Source organism: Rhinolophus sinicus, linkage group LG11, assembly GCF_036562045.2.
Source record: "Rhinolophus sinicus isolate RSC01 linkage group LG11, ASM3656204v1, whole genome shotgun sequence".
In the NCBI taxonomy this organism is placed as follows: domain Eukaryota; kingdom Metazoa; phylum Chordata; class Mammalia; order Chiroptera; family Rhinolophidae; genus Rhinolophus; species Rhinolophus sinicus.
In genome coordinates, this window is record NC_133760.1 from 7155579 (window position 1) to 7178013 (window position 22435).

Genomic DNA, 22435 nt, shown 5'->3' on the forward strand with positions numbered 1-22435 from the left:
CCCTTCTCTCAGACTCAAAAGAGACAGTCAAGCATAGTGGCTAAGAGTGGGGTCAGCAACTCTGGCCTGGAGGCCAAATCCAGCCTGCCACCTGTTTTTGTCAACCAAGCTGTGATGGCACACAGCCTCACCTGGTCAGTCTACAGCGGCTTTCCTGCTGTAGAGCTGAGTCATTGTGACAGAGACTAGATGGCCCACAAAACCTAAAACTACATCCACAAAACCAGAGGTTTGCCAACCTCTGGTTAAGAGCATGGGCTTGGGTGCCAAATTACCAAGTTCCACAGACTGGCTCTGCTACTTACATGGCTTTGTACAAGTGCCTAGCTCGGTTTCTGCATCTGTTTAGTGTGGATGACAGCAGGACGTGGCAGACAGGGCTGCAGTGAGGACTCAACGAGTCCCCCGTACAGAGCTCAGACCTGCTGCTGCAAGGGCTCCATACACACCAGTGGGACACGCCTCCCTGCCCGCTTCCTGAACTGCCTTCCTCCCTTGTCTCCTGCTCAAAATCCTGCTCAAAGTCCTGCAAAGCTGAGCTCCAGGGCCTCCTCCCTCATCAGGAAGCTCAGTCGGGCGTACTCCCCACCCCGTGCAGCCAGCATTTGTGGGGTCACATCGCCCCGACCCCACCTCCTCCCCTGGCCCTCAGCTAGACCGCTCCCTCCCCGCCCTGCCTGGCTGCACGTGACACCTTGTCCTGGTCGGCCACAGAGAGGGCACTGTGCAGTGGCAACACCACCCAGCGCTGCGTGTGGCTGGCGTAGGTCTGGGCGGCCTCGAGCACAGCGCTGATCTCGGCCATGCCGCTGAGGAAGACGAGGAGGTCACCCCGCTCCTCGGGAGGGTACTTAGTGTCAATGGCCTCCAGCACCCTGAGGAAGGGCCGCGGGTCCAGCTTCTCCGACTTGGACGTTGTCGGCTCGGCCTCCTGCGGCTGGTACACGACCTGTGAGGAGACAGCCCCAGGCAGGAGCGCGCCCTGTCACTCCAGCTCAGGGCAACAGGGCTGGGAGGCCACAGGCTGACAGAGGAGACATGACTCAGGCAGCAGGCAGACAGCACACTCAAACAGGATAACAAAGTGACAAAGTATTGGGGCAGCTGGATGGCTCAGTGGGTTAGAGCGTGAGCTCTCAATAGCAGGGTTGCTGGTTCGATTCCCACATGGGACGGTGGGCTGCGCCTCCTGCAACTCAGACTGAAAACGGCAAATGGGCTTGGACCTGAGCTGCACCCTCCACAACTAGACAAAAAAACATTAATTATTTTTTAAAAAAGGACAAAGTATTAAGGTAACTGGAAGGCTTCTCGGGTGCTGGAAAGGTTTGATGTTTTTTAATCTGGGTGCTGGCTGCATACAGGTATTTAATTTGTGAAAATCAATTGCGCTATACACAGGATGTGTGCATTCTTTCGTGTTTGAAAGGTGGGCATCAAAACCATAAAGAACAGCATTGTGTGAAGAGAGCCATGTTGAAAGGAGCTGTGACTTCGGTTGAGAGACACAGCCTACTAGAGACCTCGAGGTAGGGAGCTGACTCTCCTTGGCTCACTGTGCAGTGGAAACACCTGGAAGCCAGAGGGAAGGGGGTCCATTAGTGCCATCCGTACAGGTCCACCTCCTGGGGCAGACAGGAAGGTGGGCAAAAGGAAATGCGGATCTGTAAGGACAAACAGAAGATGTCTGGCACAGGGTCTGTCTGTCTGTGAGCAGGACTCGAGTCCTGGCTCTGCCACTTCTGAGTTGTCCTGTGAACAAGTGATTTCACATCTCTGAGCTTCACTTTTACCCTCATGGCTTGTAATTCCTGGCACCGAACTACTGAGGTCGTGGAGAGGGACGCACATGAGCTCATGTATGTTAATTGTGGAGCATACAGTATACACTCAATAAATATTAGCTGTGATCATCACCAATATTATGGACAAAACTATATGCAAGCCAGAGAAAGCAAGTCAAGAAACTGAGGGAAAGTTCAGGATACAAATTGCTGGGAAAACTGAAGAGCTGGGAAGCTAAAAAGGATCTCTGCCTAGTCTGGGTAGAGCAAATTGTAAGAGAACCTAAAAAACATGATTTCTGATGAATACCAAACTCCCTTTGTCCCACCTGAAAGGCCTGTCTCTTGATTTCAGCTTCTTCAGCAATAGACGTACCTGGGGGGAGGGATGTGTAATGACACATGGTGCAGTCAGGCCCACCCCCAGTACTGCTGTGAGAAGGGGATGAGATCGGATATGTCGAATGGTGTGGTCCCCAGAAAGTCTGCTCTTTTCTTCCCTGGCACACAGTCACCTAGAGAGCAATGTCACCAGCCTCCCTTGTAGCCAGGTGGGGCTCGGAGAGAATGGAAGCAACTGAAAGGTCATGTCAAACTTAAAAACAAATTGGACGTTCCCTGAACTGTGGCTCCTCCCCTCTTCCCACAAGTTATGGTTGTACAGCCCAGGATGATGTCCCAGGACAGTGGTCCTTTCCGGGCGTGGTGCTGCCCCCACGGGGCAATATCTGGAGCAAGATTCGGTTGTCACAGCAGGGGGGAGGGGAATGTTATTGGCTGCTAGTGGTAGAAGCCAGGGACACTGCTAAACATCCCCCAGCGCACAGGACAGCCCCACAACTAATAATTATCCAGCCCAAAAGGTGAACAATGCTGAGTTTGAGAAACCCTGCCCAATGAGATGGCAGAGCAATGAGAAAGGAAGAGCCTAGGTCCCCGAATGACCACGTGGAACTGAGCTGCCCATCAGCCTGGACCAGCCGGTCTGTTAGAGAAATAAACTTCTATGTTATTTGAGCCTTTACATTGTGGGGTCTCCTCTAATAAGCACTTAGCACTCTTCCTGCCATACTGTAAATGCTCAGAAAACAGCAGCTTTAAAAAAGACAGAGAGAGAGAGAATATCCTTATTGATGGAAGGGATGGGAAACAGAGCCCCAGAGCAGAGATGGGACACGTCCGCATTTGGCCCAGGGCCAGGCAGAGCACGGGAAGTGGGGGAACTGACCGTGATGGGGAACAGCCTCCCGGGCACCTGCACCACAGGGGCACTGCCGAAGTAGCTGGAGAAGAGCGAGATGTTGATGGTGGCTGACATGAGGATGACCTTGAGGTCAGGCCGCTGGGGCAGCAGGCTCCGGAGAATGCCCAGGAGGAAGTCATTGTGCAGGTGCCGCTCGTGCACTTCATCCACGATCAGGACCTGGTACTGGGGCAGGCTGGGCTCTCGCTGGATTTGCCTCAAGAGCAAGCCCACTGTCAGGAACACAATCTTGGTGGCTGCCGAACGCGTGCTCTCAAAGCGGATCTGGTAGCCGACCTGGGTGCGTGGAGGAGGGTAGTCAGGAGAGGACCCTGGGTCGGGACACCAGCCCCTCACCTGGCCCAAACTGAAAACTGAGCAGAGGCCCCCACATCAGACTCTGGAGGCCAACAGAATTGGGTTCGAATCCCACTTCTGCTACTCAAGTGTCGCTGACTTTGGGCAAGCAGTTCCATCCCTCGGAGACATTTGTTTTTTCTCCCAGACGCTGTGAGAATTATACATGCTAATGCACATAAAGTATTTGGCACAGAGCCTGGTAAATGACATTAATTAATAATAGTACTAATAATTAGCCTGTCTTAGAGTCCTCACTATGCGCCACCAACTATTCTAAATGGTTTATGAGCATATATATCAACTCATTTCATTCCCACAGCCACCACAGGCTGTAAGAATGATTCTTATTCTCACTTCACAGATGGGGAAACTGACGTCAGTCAACCAGGCAACACAGCTAAAAAGTACCTCACATCACACGTGCACGCGTGCGACTGCAGAGGAGTTCTAGTTCTAAATGTAAAAGTTTTTAGAAAAATACATGGAACATCTTCACAACCTTAAAGTGGGGAAAGACTTCTTAAGCAGAACCCAGTGTGGCAAGCATAAAAGGAAAATCACAGACTGGATTATATTTCAATGAAAAGATACCATCATCAAAAGACACCATTCAGAAAATGAAAGGCAATTCACACAGTAGGAGACAAGATTTGCAATACATAAATCCTACAAAGGACTCTTATCCAGAATTGAAAAAGACCTATAAATCAAGAAGAAAAGACAGACAATGCCAAAGACAAGTGGAAAAAAGGCATGAGCAGACATTTCAAAAACAGGATCTCCAAATGGCCAATAAATACGGGAAACGGTGCTCAACGTCCTTAGTCATCAGGGAAATGCAAATTAAAATGATACCACCACTGGAAAAGCAAAAATGAAAAAGTTTGATAATGGCAAGCGCTGGTGACGATGTGGAACATACCGCTGGTAGGTGTGTAAATGGGTATGACAGCTTTGCAAAATGGTTTGGCAGTATCTACGAAAGCTAAACATATATGCAGATCTGATGACCCAGCAATCCCACTCCCAGATATATACTCAACTAAAATATGTACCAAAAGACACCCAAAGGCATGTTATAGAATGTTTAGCGCAATACCGTTCACAAGAGCCTAAAACCGGAAATCCCCCAAATTCCGATACATGCGGTGCCTCACAATGGAATACCACACAGCACTGTGAATGCACGGAGCACGCCTATAGGCTACAGAGTAGGTGATCTCACAAAACTAATATTGAGCAACAGAGGCCTGGCCCAAAAGAGAACTGACTTTTTGATTCCATTTATACACAGAGAAAGAGGCAAAAATAATCTGAGATTCTATCATTCACTCAGGTGTGATAATCTAGCACAAAAGTGATAATTTATCACTAAGAATAGTGATGACCCTGAGGGCCTCAAGATAGTAACTAGAAGGGGAAACAAGAGGATTTCTGGGGTGCTGGTAAGGTTGATTTTTTTATCTGGGTGCTAGTTACCCAAATATATTCAACTTGTGAAAAGTCACAGAGCTATATACCAGAGGTGCCAAAAAAACGTATACAAGTGGACACTTTGGTCAGCATTGCTCAAGCAGTAGTTTGCCGTAATCAGAAGTGTCTGGACTCTGATGGGAACCACTTTGAGCACCTCTTGTAATTGCAGAACTCAAACATGACTTGTATTCATCTTTTGTTATCGGTATATATTGAGTATTACAATTTTAATACAGTTTTCCTTTCTTAAAACGTGTATACATTTCTTTTGCACCCTCTGTATTTATGACGTGCGTTCTTCTGTGTTGAAGAGTATTCTAACTTAAATAACAAATTTTTTAAATAGGAGAGCCAGGATTAGAACCCTAGAAACCATTAGTAAGGAAGTGTCCTCATTCTTTTTTTATGGCTGCCTAGAAAAACAAAATTGATGAATTTTTAGGACTTTTCCAATTTTTTTACTGTTAAAGTGCTATACAGGCAGACCTCAGAGATATCGCGGGTTCGGTTCCAGACCACTGCAATGAAGCAAGTATTGCAATAAAGCGAATTATAATCTTTTTTGCTAGTGGAGGGTCTTGCTTTCAATTTGCCAAAAACGGCGACATCTGTGAAGAGCAATAAAACGAGGCATGCCTTACCGGGTACTGTTAGTGCCTCTACCTTTGGACCATACCGAGGCCAATCGGTAGATACATTTCTAGAAGAATCACCACTGGGTCAAAGGGTAAGAAGAGCTTTTGTAACTTATTAATATTGTCAAGGGCAAGCAAATTATTGCTCAAGGTCACGTGAGAAAAGCCAGAATCCTGTTAGTCCCCACTCACCTGTGCGCCATACTGACTGAGGCTCTCAAAGCCGACGCGCTTGGCCAGTGAGATGCAGGCGATTCGCCGGGGCTGGGTGCATGCCACGTGACTGAAGCCTGCGGCCAACAGGTACTGGGGCACCTGAGTGGACTTGCCGCAGCCTGTATCACCCGCCACCACCACCACCTGGTGCTCCTTCAGCGTCTTCAGGATGCGGTGCCCGTACTGGGCGATGGGAAGCGCCGCCCGCTCACGCTGCAGTTTGGCCAGCCGCCCAAAGGCCTGCTTCTGGCCAAAGTCCAGGTAGTGCAACAGGGCTTGGCGGAACTCGGACACTCTCTCCCGCGGCAGGTGCCTGCCCGGCGCCCGAGAGCCCCGAGTGTCAGGGCCAAGGACAGAGAGGTTGATGCGGTAACGTGGGTCGTAAGTTCGAGGTAAGTCGGCCAGTGCTGGGATGCTGGGCTCGGGATGGCCAGGTTCTTTCTCCTCCTTCCTGGTGGTCTTGAGATTCTGGAATCTCTGTAAACGTTCAAAGAAGGTCCAGAACCTCTGGCACTCCTCAGAACCCTGGCGGATGTAATCTTCATCACGGAAGAAGGCATCCTCGAAGAGACGCCGCGTCTCTGAACAATTCCAGTCCCATTTCTCTGGGGCCTCCTCCTCACCGGGCGCCCAGTGGCGGTCCCGGTGATCCCTGACCTCCCTTGTTCTGGAAGGAGGAGGCATGTTGTACTTAATCACAGCACTGTCACAAAACTGGCCTCACTTCTGACCACCTGGACCAAACATTCTCATCCATTCCCCACCTCCTGCGGTAAGACACCAGTGATTGCAATAAGGAACCACTTTCTCTTCAAAGAGCTGATTTTCCTCCTCATGGATGGCACAGGATCACCACAGGCGACAGCAGAGTAAGTAGTCAGGGGCCTGGGCCAAGCTGGTGGCACACAGGGCACTTCATAACTCCTGCAGTGATCTCTGGGATATACACAGTTCACCCTGGATTTTCAGGCCCTGAATGCTTGAGGGAGAGAAGAAACTCATTCATCTTTAGAAACATTTACTGAAAGCCTGCTGTTTCAGAAGCAATGGACTAAGGGATAGTCATGAATAAGATCACCCTGAGATCCCACAGATGGTCACGGTCACATGCAAGAGACAGACATGTCATCAGACTGACAATCCAGTGATTGGGGCTGTGATAAAGGAAGCGCTGGGGGCTATGTGAGTCTTTGCTGACCAAAAACACGAGAGAGGTGTGGTATAATGAAGAGTAAGCCAAGGGTTCCTAACCTGGGGTCAGCTGAGCTTCAGGACACCTGGGAACCCTTTGAAACGAAGTGCATAATTTTGCAAGTGTTGCATTATGCTATGTATTGCTCTTGCCTGCCTGGCACATTCCATCCTTCTTTTCCTGATAATACTAGGCACCTTCCTTCAGAGAGCAGCCCTTCCTGGACTCCACACGGTTCTGGTGGCCTTTAAGTCAGAGAGCCCCTATTGGCTGGGCAAGTGACAACGGCCTAGCCAATCATGGTACCCTACTCTCCTCTGAATCAGTGACTGGTCTGAGGGGTGGACACATGACCAAAGGAGGGCCAATGAGGGCCTTTACCTCGATTTACTGGGTTACTAGGAGGGAAAAGCTCTCACTTTATCTACTGTGGCTGGGCAAGGATGATATAAACCCAGAGCTGGTTGTAGTAGCTCCTGAAGATGATAGTCTTTCCTAGATATTTATCCTAGAGAAAAGCCTGCACGTGGGCACAGTAAAGCATACACAAGGATGGCCACTCAGCCACTGAAAGGAAATAAAGAAAGAAGTGGATGAGGGAGGGGGTGAAGCTTGGCAATATTACCTAGTGCTTGAGGCTTAGTGTCCTCCGACGCACCCCTTCCCAGCTACATAAGAAAATCTCTTTTTGCTTAAAGTTGGGTTTCTGACGCTCAGCTGCGTTAAGTCCTACCTAATAAAGAGCATACATACCCTCATATGTGCAATTTTCTGGAGGGGAAGTCCATCACTTAGATTCTTAAAGGGGTTTATGATCTTAAAAGGGTTCAGAGCCTTCCATGGTAAAGGCTTTGGTGTCAGGCAGATCTGGGTTTGAACCTCGGCTTCACCATTCACTAGATCTGTGACCACTGGCAAATTAACTTCTTTGAGGCTGTGTTCTTCATCTATAAAATGCAGACAGTGTCCATCACAAAACATGGCAACGTTATCACCTAGCCTGGTACAGAGAAGCCAAATAACTAGTATTCAAGTCCAGTGCTTTCTCCCAATGATGACTAACACAGGCAAAACAGTGAGAAGAGCCAGGGGCATAACCTGGAAAGAAATTGCACCCAAAGGGCCACAATTCGCCTTCATAATGGTATGAGCAATGCTTTCCCCTACTCTGCCTTCAGTCTCTCAAGGGACTTCCTGGAGGAGTTCAGAGACTGGGTCTCTGAGGTCTCAGGGGGAACTCAGGGCAACCTTGAGAGTTATTAGAGCCAGATACAGGTTTCAACTGAGGAGGAATTTGTGAACTGGCAGAGAAGCAGGAGCCTTGGGGAGTGCACATCACTTATTAAACACCAGGACTAGGTGATGCCAGAGCAGCTTCAGAGGGAATTCCTATTCTAGGAAGGAGGTAAGAGGAAAGGGCCTTGAAGGGCTACTGTGATACTGAACCAGTGGTTCTCGGAATGAAATGAAGAGCATTCTTCTCAGACTTTAAACTGCCTATGCAGGCACGTGGGCCCAACTCAGCATCCCCATGGCTCTCAAGGGTCTCCTCATTTAAGCTACCTTTTAGATTTTCTGGATCTATTAGGTTCTCTATCACTGTGTCTCTATCTCTTGGTTTCATTTTCCTATACTTGTGGCTTTTAGAGGTTTTCTTTGCGTCCCTATTTCTCTCCTCTCTGGCTCTCTCCATCTTACGGTTTCAGTGTCTTGTTGTTTTCAGTCCATCTTGCTCACCACCTGCATCTCTGTTCCCGTTCCTAGTCTGGTCCTACCTCACTTCATTTATCTGATATTCTCCCACTGTTTCTATTTTTCAGTCTGATTTTTTTTCTGTAAGTCCAACTGTCTTTCTCCATTTGATGCTCTCCAATACTCCATTTGCCTCTCATTTTCGGCCTCAATCTTTTTTTCTGCCTCTCCATTTTTGTCTCTCTCCAGTTCTCTCTCCATCACTCTCTTCATCTCACTCCATTTCTCTATTTAAAATTGTGTCTCACAGTTGTTTGAAGCTTTAACAATAGCTACCATTTACTTAGTGCTTACACTTGTATGGAGTACTACTGTACGTCACTCATCTGCTTAGACGCACACATATACATACCTACACACACATATACTTTTCTCACAACCTTAAGAAGGTGCTATTATCACTATTTTACTGAGCCACAGAGGTTAAGTAAGTAGTTTAAATGGCAGTTGAGGAATTCAAATCTCGGGATTCTGGCTTCCTTTACTCCTCTTTCTCCATTTTTCAATGTGATTCTCCAGTGGCTGGCTTTATTCCTCCATTTAAACACTGAGGATTAGTCCACGTGCCTGCCTTTATCTCCCACTTCCCATCTCACTCCCGTTCTCATCTCCTGCTTTCTCTCCGAATCTCTTTCCCTCAATCCCTTCTCTCCATCCGCCCATGTCAGCTTTTGTCGGGCTCACGCTATCTCATTGTCTCCGCCTTTCCATATCTATTGGTTTCTCCCCACGATACAATCTCTCGCTCCTCCATTTACACTGTCCTCCTCTTCGGTCTATTTTTGTTCCCTAGCTTCCATTCTGATCTTTCCACGTTTCCCTCCATCTCCCAAGTTCCCGGTGCGATCACATTTCTCTCTCAGTCTCTGTAAGCCTCTCTCGGTGGAACCCATCAGCTCCTTGCCCTCGACCTCTCCAGTTTTCGGCTTTGCTCCTCTCTCAACCTCCTAGTCTCTCGGTCCCTCAGTTTGTCGCAGCTTCTTTTCGTGCCTCCATTTCTCGGGCCTCTCTGTCCCCCAGCTTCTCTCAGAAACGCTCAGGCTCCATCTCTGTCCGTTTCCCGGCCCCTCGGCCTCTTCCAATACATTTCCTGATCTCGGGATCTCCCTCCACCCCATAGCTCGCTCCCAAGCTAGCCCAGACCCACTCCAACTCCAGCTGCGGAACCACAGACACACGCAGCCGCCCCGCCCCCTCACCTTATTAACGGCCGCGAAAGCTTCAACTTCCGGTCTCCAGCTCCTCACAGGCGCGAAGCTCTTCCTGCGCCTGCGCACGCCATCTTCACGGCTCGGCCCCGCCCCACCTTAGACAGAGAAGCCAATGGGCAGCTTCGAACGCCCAAGTCCCACTCTGCGCCTGCTCCTGCGATCGCTCCGGCCCCGCCTCTTTTCGGCCTTAGCCTTGGGTGACACCGCGCCCTCTAGGGATTGATGGAGGTGCTGCGGCGAAGACTTGCTCTGTGACCCAGCCCCTGAACAGCCACTTGCACCCTGGAATTTTAACCCAAGGGAGGTGGCTGGAGCCCAGATACTATTAAAACACTCCCAAGGTTTATTAATCATAATTCATAATTATTACAGCATAATTCTAGTAATGTATAATTCACCCTATCAATTCACTAATACATAGTCCAATTCAACGTCCCAGTTTCCTGAAGGCAGGGGCCATTTCTGGCTTGCAGGTCCTGTGTTCTCCACAGGGATTATTAGATGGTTGGTAAATGTTTGATGAATGAATTTGAAATCAGAGGCTAAACCAGTCCCAGGCTTGTGCTGCTCCACAGCCTCCGGCCAATAGGTGGACATAGGAGTTGCGTCATAAAATAAGCATTTATTATCAGAGCACTGGTGGTCTGGGAAGACAGCAGGTTAACACCTCCAAAACCTGCGATAACATTCTCAGACCAGCCTGGAATATTTAAGGGAAAATCTGGGCATTCCTCCCGAGGGTATGTGATGGTTCCGAGGGTCTGCATGGAGTCTTCCCTCTGGTGATGTGGCTCTCCAACAGGCTCATCAACCCAGGAGCAGTGGTGACAGTAACCTGGAAAGAAGGCTAAGCCAGAAAGATTGTGATCAGTAAGCATGGGGGTATTAATGATAAGTTTCAGGGTAATTTTCTTTTTCTTTTTTTTTTGTTTTGCCATTTGAACCAGTATAAAGTACAATTTACTGACACTAATATACGCACAGCATTGAGCAATCATCAGTCAACTCTATCTAATGCCATCTATCTGATTCCAAACCACGAAATTAAACCCCTTGCCATTAAGCTATCACTTACTAGTCTCCATTCCTCTCGGCCCCGGTCAGTTACCCTGACCCCGCAGTTTCAGGGTAACTTTCTAAAACAGGGAACTGGGACAGGGGGCATTCTAAGCACAGGAACTGGGACAGGGGACATTCCAAGCTCAAACCACAGAGAGGAGGTAAATGAATTGCTAAGCTCTAAGGCAGGGAGAGGTGAAGCCAGGGACATTGCCAGGCCTCTTGTGTGGAGGTCCCAACCGGGCCCTCTTTCAAATTTAGTTAAATGAATGAGGAAAGTGAGTACTCTTTCATCCTAGATATGCCAGACATTGTATAACATGAGGTTAATACTTACTTTTCAAGATTGTTGGAAAAATTAAATGAAAAATGAGGTACATAAACTTTTTTTTCACTACTGTACATATAGGCGCTCCATAAATGTTAGATCTTTCATTTTTATTATAGGATAATATTGCCATTCAGAAGGTACGGCCTTCAGTTCTTGAGTCAGTTCTAGGCACCGGGGATGCAGCAGTTAACAAAACAGATAAAGTCCTTGCTCCAGTGGAGCTCACATTTCATGGGGAGACAGGCACCGAGATAAAAGTAAATATGCTCGTAGTACTACGAGCCGAGCCGTACTACCTTCTCTATGGAGAAAAACAAAGCAGGAAAGGAATGAGGAATGATACTATTGTAAGTACCATGGTCAGAGATATCTAGAGCGTAGCATTTGAGCAGAGTGCTGATAAAATTGAGGCCGCGAAACTTGGGGACCCCTATGGGAGAGCATTCGAGGTAGAGGAAACAGAAAATGCAACAAATGAGATGTCAACAAACTTGGTGGATTCAAGGAGCAGTAAGCAGGCTTGTTGGCTGGAGTGCGGGGGTGGGGAGGGGAGGTTAGTAGGGAATGAGGTGGGAAGAGGAGGAGGATAGATCATACACACCATGGCGAGGACTTTGGCTTCTAATCTGTGTGAGGCAGGAACCCTGGGAGGAATTTGAGCAGAGGAGGAACATGAGACATGCTCTGACTTAGATTTTTTTTTTAATTGGGGAATATTGGGGACCAGTGTGTTTTTCCAGGACCCATCAGCTTCAAGTCAAGTCGTTTTCAATCTAGTTGTGGAGGGCGCAGCTCACTGGCCCATGTGGGAATCGAACCAGGGACGTTGGTGTTATGAGCACCACTGCGCTCCAACCAACTGAGATAATCGGCCACCCCCTGACTTAGATTTGAACAGAATCCTCTGGCTCCTGTGTGGGGATCAAACCACAGGGAACCAAGATGAGAAAAGGGGACCAGGGAGGAGGCAGCTGGAATAGGTGAGATTGTGGTGGCCGGATCAGGGTAATGGCAGAGAAGCTGGTGAGAAGTGATCGGATGCTGAAGATCTTTTAAGGTAGAACCCAGAAGGATTGGCTGATGGATTGGCCATGGAATGTGAGAGAAAGAGAGACATCAAGGATGATCCCAGAGTTTTTGGCCTGAGCGTCTGGAAATATGGAGTTGCCATCACCTGAAATCAGGAAGATGCAGGAGGAATGCTGAGAGAGAAAAATCGGAAGTTCTATTTTGAGCATATTAAGTTTAAGTTATGTATTGGACATCGAGTTGGGATGTCAAGTGGGAAGCTGGATGTGTTAAAATAGAAAACAGAGACCAACCTTGAAAATTCCCTGAACAGACAAAACCAGTTTTGGCATACAAACAAAGCTGAATTTAGCATATTTTGCAAGACTTACCCAACATGAATCATTTCTTGCTTATGCTTCTGGAAATTATAAGCAAAACTTGAACTATTTCCCAACATAGGTATGATGTAACCATTGACCAATTCCCTATTATTTAAGAAAATGCTAATATTACAACCAATCACTATGAAGAATAAACAGTCACACACTCCTAAGCCTCATTCCTTGTTTTGGTTTAACTGCTCCCTTGCAAACTGTCTTTTGATGTGTGCACAGTAAACTTTTACTAATTACTACTCTGGTGATAGATGGGAATTGCTTCTGTTATTTCTGAACTTTTCACAGGTGTAATTATCAAACTTTCGGGAAATAACTTGAACGTAGAGAGGTCAATTCATATGTCATTATCCAAAGAAGGAAAAGAAATTGACTCTGCTTCAAATCTGCAAAAGAGAACTATAAAATTTTAAAGGAAAATGGGAGGAGGTAAACAACAAATATGAAATCAAGAATAAAGCCATAAACTACCAACACTAGGATTGGGTAGCAAACTTGAAACTCACTCTTGGAAAAACCATTAAGACCCGGTTCTTTGGAAACTTAAAGAAGTCAATACATTCATGGTAAAAAACAAAACAAACAAACAGAAACAACTTAACAAAAAAGGTGGGACTTACAAAAAAAACAAAAAGAAATATTGCTTTTAATGATCCAGGGGCTTCTATGTAAAAGTTGTACAGAAATATGTTTGAAAGCTTTCCTGAAATTGACCCTTCTTAACAAAAAGGAAGGCTGACACAATAAGAAATGAAAATAAACTTTCAAAACACACAAAGACTTTTTATAAAATGTACCAAAGCAGAACTCTCCTAAATGGCACCTGGCCCCAGCAGATCAACGGCAGGACTCCCCCCCACATACACTTTTCATGAAGTTATATAAATTATAAATTATATAAACATAAATTATAAATTATATAATTTATATAATTCATTCTACAAGGCAATCTTAGTCTTAATAATTCATGTACAGGAAATCTGAACAAAATACCAAGGAATAAAATATGTATTGTTGAGGACCTACTATGTGTTCCTGTGTCAGATAAAGAAAAGAGATACCAAGATAGGGATTGCCACCCGGGAGCTCACAATCTAATTGGAAGAAAACAAGGTGTAGACAAAGATAATTTGGCTTTTTTTAAGGCCTGGGATGGGTGGAGGAGAAACAGAAATTCAAGTGGCCCAGATGTTGCCCTTGGGGAATTTACAATTTAGATGGGAATTTGTGTTCCGGAAACTTGGAAAAGAGAACACTACTTACTCCCTGGAAGGAGGATGAATCAGGGAGGGCTCACTGGAGGAAGTGTCTTTTGAGCAAGGTGTTGAAGGGAAATTTCGGTGATTAAGAGCATGGGCAATGGAGTCAAGTAAACATCTTATCAAATCTTAGCTCTATAATTTCCTTGCTGTGTGATCTTAGGCAAATGACCTCCCCTCTCTGGGCCTCAGTTTATAAAATGAAGTATCTCCCCCACCTCCCTGGGTTGTAAGAATTACCTTAAAGGAGAAACAACCAGTAAAGGGCTGTTCTGGGGTAATGACTCTACATGCCAGTGACACTGCTGTGTGATTTAAAAGGTCTGTGCAGGTGAAATTCTAGAGCAGCCCTGACTAGCAGAAATTTATATGATGATGGAAATATTTTCTGTCTGCCCTGCCCAATACAGTAGACACCAGCCACCTGTGGCTATTGAGCACTTGAACTGTGGCTAGTGCAACTGACGAACTAAATGTTTTATTTAAATTAATTGAATTAATTTGAATTTGCGTAGCCACTGACAACTAGTGGTTACCAGTTGGGCAACATTCCAGATAGTGGCACCAGCTTGACAAAAAGCCCAGAGGCAGGAAGGGAATACAGCGCAGAGGATCTGTATTCATTTCCTGTGGTTTTGGTAACAAGTTACCGCAAACTTAGTGACTTAAAACAACACAAATTTATTCAATTAAAGTTTTGGAGATCGGAAGTCTGAAATCTAGGCATTGGGAAGTCTGTGTTTCTTCTGGGAGCTTTGGAGAGAATCCATGTCCTGGCCTTTTTCATCTACTGGAGGCTGCCTACCTTCCTTGACTCGTGGCCCCTTTCTCACGTCACCCTGACATCTGCTTTCATTGTCACATCTCCTGCCTCCCTCTTCTAAGGAGCCTTGTGGTGACACTGGGCCTCCTGCCTCCCTCTTCTAAGGAGCCTTGTGGTGACACTGGGCCCACTGGATAATCCAGGATCATCTTCCCATCTCAAGATCCTTAACATAATCATATATACGAAGTTCCCTTTGTCACGTAAGGTCACAGGTTCAGGGGATTCGGCTGGGGGCCATTATACTGTCTGCTATAGGGTCTGAGCACCTAGAATATAAGCATGTCCAGTGATGGAGAGAGGTCTCGAATACTAAGCCATGGAAATTGAACATGGCCTTTCCTTCAAAGTAAATCCATAACCTGTCACCTTCTCCCCACCTCAGCTGCCAGTACCTTGATGCAAGTCACCATCAGTCACCATCACCTCTTGCACCATCAACTATTGCAATATCTCCTCACTCCTCTCTCCCGTCCCCCACAGTCCAGTCTCCACGAGCAGCCAGAGAGATCCTCTTAAAATCCAAGTCAAATCAGAACATTTCTCTGCTAAGAATAGGGTTGCCTGATTTAGGAGGGGGGAAAAAATACACACTGTTCAGTTAAATTTGAATTTCAGGTCAACAACAAATATTTTTTTTAGTATATCTCCAGTATTGCGTGCACAGGACATACTCTTGCTAAAAAATGTTGTTGATCTGAAATTCAAATTTAATTGGGAATTTTTGTATTTTTATCTGGTAATGGTAGCTCAGAACCCTCCTATGGATCCCCAAACATGTGTTATGGCCTAGAAGGCTTTCAAAGTTCGTCCCCCTTACCTGTCTCCCTGCATCTCACACCACTCTCCCTCTGGCTCACTCTGCTCCATCCACACTGGCCTCTTCACTGTTCCTGGAACATGCCAAGCATATCCTGCCCCAGGGCCTTTGCATTTACTATTCCCTCTGCTTGAAATGTTTTTCTTCCTCCCTTATTCAGGCCTTGGCTCAAATATCACCTTACCTAAGAGGCTTTGCCTCCCTGCCCCACTCAGCCCTCTTTGTCTCCCTTAGGTTTAGCACGTATCACCACTTCACAGATTCCGTATGTCTTTATTTCCTGGCTTATTGTCTGTCTTCTTCCATGAGGATGTCAGTTCCCTGAAGGCAGGCATGTGTGTCTGTTCCGGTCGCTGCTACATCCCAGTGTCTATCATGTGGCCTTGCACAGAGCAGGTGCATAATGAATGCTTGTTGCGTGAATAAAGGAGTAAAGAGTGATATCATTGAGCCCCTGGATCTACCTATGTTAGTTCTATGAAGACCAGTTTTGTGAAATGGGATGGGAGGATACAAACCAGTTTCCCTCTGGCCTACACAGCCATCTCCGAGACCAGGTCATGGCTGGTTGATTTCTTGCTGGCCACATTTTCATCCTTGCTCCGTGACTCCTTCAGGGCCCAGCGACATGCAGCTGGCAGTGACTGGCAAAGTTGAGCCCGGCCGAAATACAAGAAGAGCATGGGATTGAGGCAGCTATGAGCAAGGGCGAGTCCCACAATGAAGGGTTCAGCCCGTAGGGCCCGGGCCAGGAGCGCGGAGTGTGGGGCAGCCACGGTCAGCACCAGCCCCATCGCATGGTAGGGAGCCCAGCAGACGAAAAACCCCACCACGATGGCTGTGCCCAGGGGCCAGCAGCGTCGGGCCGCCCGGCACAGGAGGACACCGTGGCAGCTGGCCACAACCACCAGCGGCCCCAGGAAGCCAAAAAGAAAGCGGGTGGCGGCCACTGTGTTCTTAGCCATGGCCGAGCCGCCGTAGTCCACCACGCACTCCAGCTGGGGTGGGTAGTACTCCTGGTGCAAGCGGTGGTAGATGGCCGAGGGAACGGTCAGCAGCAAGGCCAAGATCCAGGCTGCCCCACAGGCTACCTGCACCCTGCATGCCCGCCGAGCCACAGCCCACCAGGGGGGCCTGAGGGCCAGCAGGCAGACGTCCGCACTGAGAGCAGCCAGGAGAAGGACACTGGCGTACATGGACAGCAAGATGACAGAGGACAGGGCCCGACAGCCCACGGCCCCATATGGCCAGTGGCCCTCACGGGCGATGGGCACCGCCAGGAGGGGAAGAGACAAACAGCAGAGCATGTCCGCCACAGCCAGGTGGAGGAACCAGGTGGCACCGACCCTCTGGCGGACCTCTTTCCTGGTCACCCAGGCCACAATGGCATTGCCCGGCACCCCAACCAGGAAGACAGCAGCATACAGCGGGAGTGGGGCCATGCGGAGGGGGTCGACGGAGATGCAGGAGCCATCAGGGCAGTCCACAGGGAAATCCGGAGTCTCGCCATAGTGGTCGTACTCGTAGATGAGAGAAGTGTTCTCCATCATGGCCCCAGACACCTGGACAGGAGACAAAGGCCATGAAACCTCAGTGACAAAAACTCTCAGGACTTTGGATTCCTCGGGTGCAGGAAGCTCAGCCCATTAGCATCTCAGAAATTAGGATGTGACACATTAGGACCCCAACACATTTGAATATTGGAATTCTAGAATACCACTAGCTCGCTAAGCATGTTGGAATTCTAGAATATGCCAACCTAGAACCCCCACCCCAGCACGTTAGAACATTGGAATTCTAGATTGCCAGTGTCAGAACACTGGCTTGCGAGCATTCTGGAATTTTAGAATACTACAGTGTTAGAACCTCAGCTTATGAGTATCTTGGAATTCCAGAAATTTACAAAGTTAGAACACAATCATGGTCAAAAATCCTGGAATTCCAAAATATTACACTATTAGAACCCTAGCCAATTACCAGTTGGGATTCTCAGGCAGCTCTGTCCGATTGAACTCTCAATGTCGATGAAAATGTTTTGTATTGTGCTATCCACTATGGTAGCTGCCAGCCACAGGCAGCTATGGAGCATTTGAAATGGGGCCAGCGTACCTGAGAGGCTAAATTTTCAATTTTGCTTAGTTTTTTTTTTTTTTTAAGGTTTCAAATGCACTTTGTTTCTTCAATCGTGCCATATTTTTATGGGTACATAGTGCTTTCACTTGCATCAGTTATGAGTTGGTTTTGAAACAATTCAGTATTATGCTAGCTGGGATGATTACTGATCTCGCATTCCTTTGGGGTGACTATGCCAACAGAGGAGAGCGTTCCATTCTATTCCAATTTGCGTTGCTGAATATGTCCATGTAGCAACACAGAAAGTGACTCCACTAGCTAAAACAGCATTACCGTATTTGTCATGGAAATCAGGTGTGCAGTTTCTGGTAAATCTGCCTTGCTATTGTTTGCTGAATACTTTGAGCTGGGAGACTACTGAGTGCATTTTTGACCAAGGGAAACATCGTGAAGCCGAAGCCTGAGGACAGAACTGCGGCAAATGAAGCTGCTGATCTGTTGGAACCTCTACTTCGTTTTAATTAATTTAAATAGCAACACCTGGTTAGTGGCCACCTTATTGGACAATGAAGTTCTAGAGCACAGAAATGTTCAAACACTCACCCATCAGCAGCCTGGAATTCCAGAATTTAAAATATTAGACTCTGAATAGCCACCAAGAGGGGAAAAGCTTAATGTAGTCACAGCAAAAGTGTTTGACTCGGTTCTTCATCAGTATTTTCGAATCTTGGTGTGATAAAAGTACCTGTGGAGCAATTTTGTCACCTTTTTTTTTTTTAACATAAACTAGGTCATCGTGAAACATGCACACCTCACAGAGGTACGCTTGCTGGGTTTCACAACATGGACACAACTCTGTACCTAGAAACCAGGTCAAGAAACAGAACATTTATAGAATCCTACTGAAGCAAATTATCAACATAATGATAGTGTTGGGAAAACAGAAAAAATAAAATGTTGAAATAAAATAAAATTCTCTACAATTCATTCATTCATTCATTCATTCATTCATTCATTCATTCATTCATTCATTCAACACAGCTCCAGAGTGCTTTCTCTGTTCCAGGCATTGGACGCACGGCAGGGGACAAGACATAGAAACCTCTTTTATCTTGGAGCGGCCACTCTAATGGGAGGAGTTGGACAGTCAGGAATAAAAAAAAGATAAATACCCAGTATTTCTAAAGATGATAAATGTTATGGCAAAAGAAAAAAAACCACAGGGAATTTTAAATTCCCTATGTTGGAGTTTTAAATGAGTGGTCAGGGAGAAGCTGACCTTTGAGCAAAGCCATAAATGAAGTGAGGGAGGGAGATGGGGATCTGGGGGAAGAGAGTTCTTGGCCAGTGTAAAGGTCCTGAGGTGGGAACATGATGGTCTTGTTCAGGGAACATCGAAAACGCCAGTGTGGCTGGAGTGAAATAGACGGAGGGGGACTAAGGGGAGATAAGAACAGAGATATCAGGGGCCATATAGGACAGTGTAAAGACTTTGTCTTTTACTCCATGTGAGATAAAAGATAAGGGAGGTATGGGAGGGTGCTGAGCAGAGAAGCGACATAATCTATCATAGCAATAATAATAACTATTGTTGTTGGTATTATTATTAATATTATTAATAGAAACCACCATCCATTGAGCGCTTTGTGTCATGTACCCAGCATTGCTCCAAGCAACTTTAAATATCATATCGCTTAATCCTTACAACAACTCTCTCTGATTTTAATACTACTGTTATACCCATTCTGCAGATGAGGAAACTGAGGCACAGAAAAGTTAAGTAACTTACCTAAGATTACTCAGCTAAGGAAGTAACACAGCTGAGTTTTGAACTGTGTTAACCCTACTCCAGAATGCTGGACCCTGGAATATTATCACGCAAAAATCTTAGATTCAGGAGAGTTACAAGGCAAGACAGCCAGTGACCCTGAGCAGACCTGGGTCTGTGACTCAGTTTCAGTTGGCTCTCTCTCTGTTTCCTACTCTGAAAAATGAGAGTCACCTGGGTGAACCTACCTCACCGGTTTTGGGAGGCCTTGAGGAGTTAACAAAGTAAAGCACACAGCGCAGAGCAAGGGTTCAGGTAGATGGTAGACCTGTCAGAGTGACCTGACCCTGCAGCTATCTGCTGACTCTCAGGGCTGGCTGGCACTGCCCAGGGCTCCAGCCAGGGTTGACGCCACAGGAAAGACAGAGGGGAAGTTGGGGCACCGCCCTCCGTTCCCTCCACCCTGCCGAGTTGCTGCTAAGCGGTCAAGCCACTTTGTGTGTGCATGTTTGAAGTTTGGTACTCTGCTTTCATATTATTTTCATCACTGGAGTAAATGTCTGCAGGCTTTAAAATCTCAAACCCTATATCAAATATATGGTACTGGAAAAAGAACTGACTCTGGGTGGTGAACGTACAGTGTAATATATAGATGATGTAATACAGAATTGTACACCTGAAATCTATGTAACTTTACTAACAATTGTCACCCCAATAAACTTTAATTAAAAAAAACACTCAAACCCTCACCAGCTTTGTGGCCTTGGGCAAGTCACTTAACCTCTCTGTGCCTCAGCTTCTTCGTCTATAAAATGAGAATAATATACCTACCTTGTACAGTGTTATGAGAATCCACCAAGTTAATAGGAGTGAAGAGCTGAACACAGCGCATGTTAGCTGCTGTCACCACTATCTGCTTATCTACTGCACTCTCTCTCCCTAAGACCCCACCTTTCTCATAAAAATCCAGGACATTTTCTGTGTGTAAGCAATTCAGTTGTGTGTGGTATTTCCCTTTTAATATATTAAACAGAAATGGGAACATGCAACACCCTCTGCATCACCCCTTAATCTGTTCCTTTTAATGTGCCTTAGGTCTGTTTCCCTATATTCATGAATATCGCCCCTGTTTTCACAATGGCTTAAAAATCAGTCCATTGTCTGAGCGTGTCGTGCTTATTAACCAGCCTCAGGCTAAAGGATTCTTAATGATAATTAACCATGAGTGGATTATTATTTAATACAATAAATTCTACTTATATATTTACATCTACATATAAAACATACAATAATTACCACAATTTTTAGTTTGTAATATTTCAAACAATAGATGACTTTTATCAAGTACCTGCTATATACCAGGCATAACCCTTATAACAACCCTGTGAGATAAACAGTATTACTATTCCTACATCCCAGAAGGTCAGGATTATTATTATCCCCATGTTCCAGGGTGTCAGCTCTTCCCTGCTTTGGGCTCTGCTGTGTTCCCAGCATCTAGAACAGAATCTGGCACACAGCACGCGCTTAGGTGATATCTGGTGAGTACAAGAATGAAGAGGGAAACTGAGGCACAGGGCAGGTAAGAGGTCACTTAGATTTCTATCTGTTCCTCGCAATTACAAGCACCCTTGCCCGCGCTCTTGCCACACATGTGTTTGTACATCAGGCAGCCTGGCTGGAGCGTCCACTCTAGGAAACCGTGGGGCAGAATCTACTAAAGCTGAACATATGAGATGCACACATATGCTCAGCAAAAGACATGTACTGGAACATTCGGCCTGAGATGGGAAAGCATCTGAATATTCACCCACAGGAGAACAAATACATGTATCAGGGTATATTCATGCAGTGGACTATCCTGTGGTATGAGAATGAACGTGGGTGGGTGGAATGGGAAACCAGACACACTGGGAAGTTTACTGGATGATTCCATTCGCATAAAGTTGAAAAACAGGCAAAAGAATTCTATCGGGGTGGGTAGTGACTGGGGGTTAGCGGAGGGGACTCCAGGAGTGGGCTCATGTCAGTTCTTGACCCTGGGTGCCAGTTACCTGGTGCCCAGCTCCTGGAGATAAGCAGAGCTGCCCATTCCTGAGGTGCACACCTTTCTGTGTGTATGTCACCCAGGACAATCAAGTTAAAGGACCTTTCGTAAGAGGTGGAATCGTTGAGTCAAAGGGCTTGTTCGTTGGGCATGGAATCATTTGATGGGTTTTCCAGAAGCTGCAGATTTGAGAATGGCTATTTCCTAAACACCTGGGCGTGATAATATATTTGGATCGTTATAAAAGCTTTTCTACCCAAATCAATTCCAAGGCTCTGGGATTCTGATGTGAATTCCAGTGTGATAGTAATTAAGATTCCATTTCTCAAATTCGAATTCGTGTGCCCAGATTCTGAAAAGAATGAGTCAAATAGGCCAAGATTGTGAAATTCCCCGCCTTCCTCCTTCCCTCTATCCTTACCTTTTCTTGAAAGAGGGCCCCTAGTTTGGCCAAATGCCACTGGGAGCACGATCCAGGCTCACAGCCAGGACCCAGGAAGTCTGGAGTCTCTCTCACGTGTCTGGCAGCTGGTGGATCCTGGAAGTTCGTCCCGTTTGCCAGGGCTCCTATGGGACGCTACTGGACACTGCCACCTCACGGACCCCAGCAAATCTTCATAACCCAGGAAAAAAGGAATGGCCTTTTCGTGTTCCCAGGGTGTGTTTGTCCTGTATTCTTCCCATGACTCACATATCCCAAAATTACTGGGCAGCAGATGAGGTCGGAGAGGTCTTGGTGGGTGGAGAGCTAACCATGTTTCCAAGCCCAGACTTGGTGTCACCAGCTTCCTGGAAGCCAGACCTGTGTGTCCTTTGATCTGCAGGCCCACGGGTCTTGGCTTTCCCCACAGGGCCCTCTGAGGCCTTTCTCACCGAGCACCCACTGCCCTTACCCCCCTCCCAGCTTCCAACTGTGTACCCAGAACCTCCTTTGCTGAGCCCCAAGGACAGGTAAACTTTTTCCCGCCTCTCACGTTCTG

The 22435-nt window shown here is 46.8% G+C and overlaps 2 protein-coding genes and 1 pseudogene across 8 annotated transcripts in view; all 3 read right to left on the reverse strand.

The window, feature by feature from the left end:
* DHX34 (DExH-box helicase 34) overlaps nt 1-9976 on the reverse strand; it is a 27433-nt gene extending 17457 nt beyond the window's left edge. The window contains exons 1-5 of one of the 2 annotated variants that reach the window (XM_019752640.2): nt 9858-9969; nt 7660-7853; nt 5691-6693; nt 3013-3324; nt 695-949 (exon numbers count right to left, since the gene is read on the reverse strand). In XM_019752640.2, coding sequence (XP_019608199.2) covers nt 695-949; nt 3013-3324; nt 5691-6398 — 1275 coding nt within the window. In that variant the 5' untranslated portion in view covers nt 6399-6693; nt 7660-7853; nt 9858-9969. Of the gene's footprint in view, nt 1-694; nt 950-3012; nt 3325-5690; nt 6694-7659; nt 7854-9857 lie in introns of both variants that reach the window. The other variant, XM_019752638.2, reaches the window with a different exon arrangement.
* Nucleotides 9977-10162: 186 nt separating this feature from the next.
* Nucleotides 10163-22059, reverse strand: C5AR2 (complement C5a receptor 2). Of its 6 annotated transcripts, none has more exons than XR_012490563.1 (3): nt 19657-19785; nt 11861-17129; nt 10165-10716 (listed from the first exon to the last, which is right to left on the reverse strand). XR_012490563.1 is itself a non-coding variant. In XM_074316196.1 (3 exons), exon 2 carries the CDS (start codon nt 17115-17117, stop codon nt 16101-16103), a length of 1017 nt encoding a protein of 338 aa, XP_074172297.1. In that variant the 5' UTR covers nt 17118-17129; nt 19657-19785; the 3' UTR covers nt 10172-10716; nt 16086-16100. The 6 variants fall into 6 exon arrangements, 5 of the variants coding, with proteins under 5 accessions (XP_074172295.1, XP_074172296.1, XP_019608133.2 ...); XM_074316196.1 differs by having other exon boundaries at nt 10172-10716; nt 16086-17129; XM_074316194.1 differs by lacking the exon at nt 19657-19785 and adding an exon at nt 21877-22059 and having other exon boundaries at nt 10163-17129.
* On the reverse strand, nt 17144-18544 carry LOC141567726 (cytochrome c oxidase subunit 7B, mitochondrial pseudogene; annotated as a pseudogene).
* Nucleotides 22060-22435: the final 376 nt, after the last annotated feature.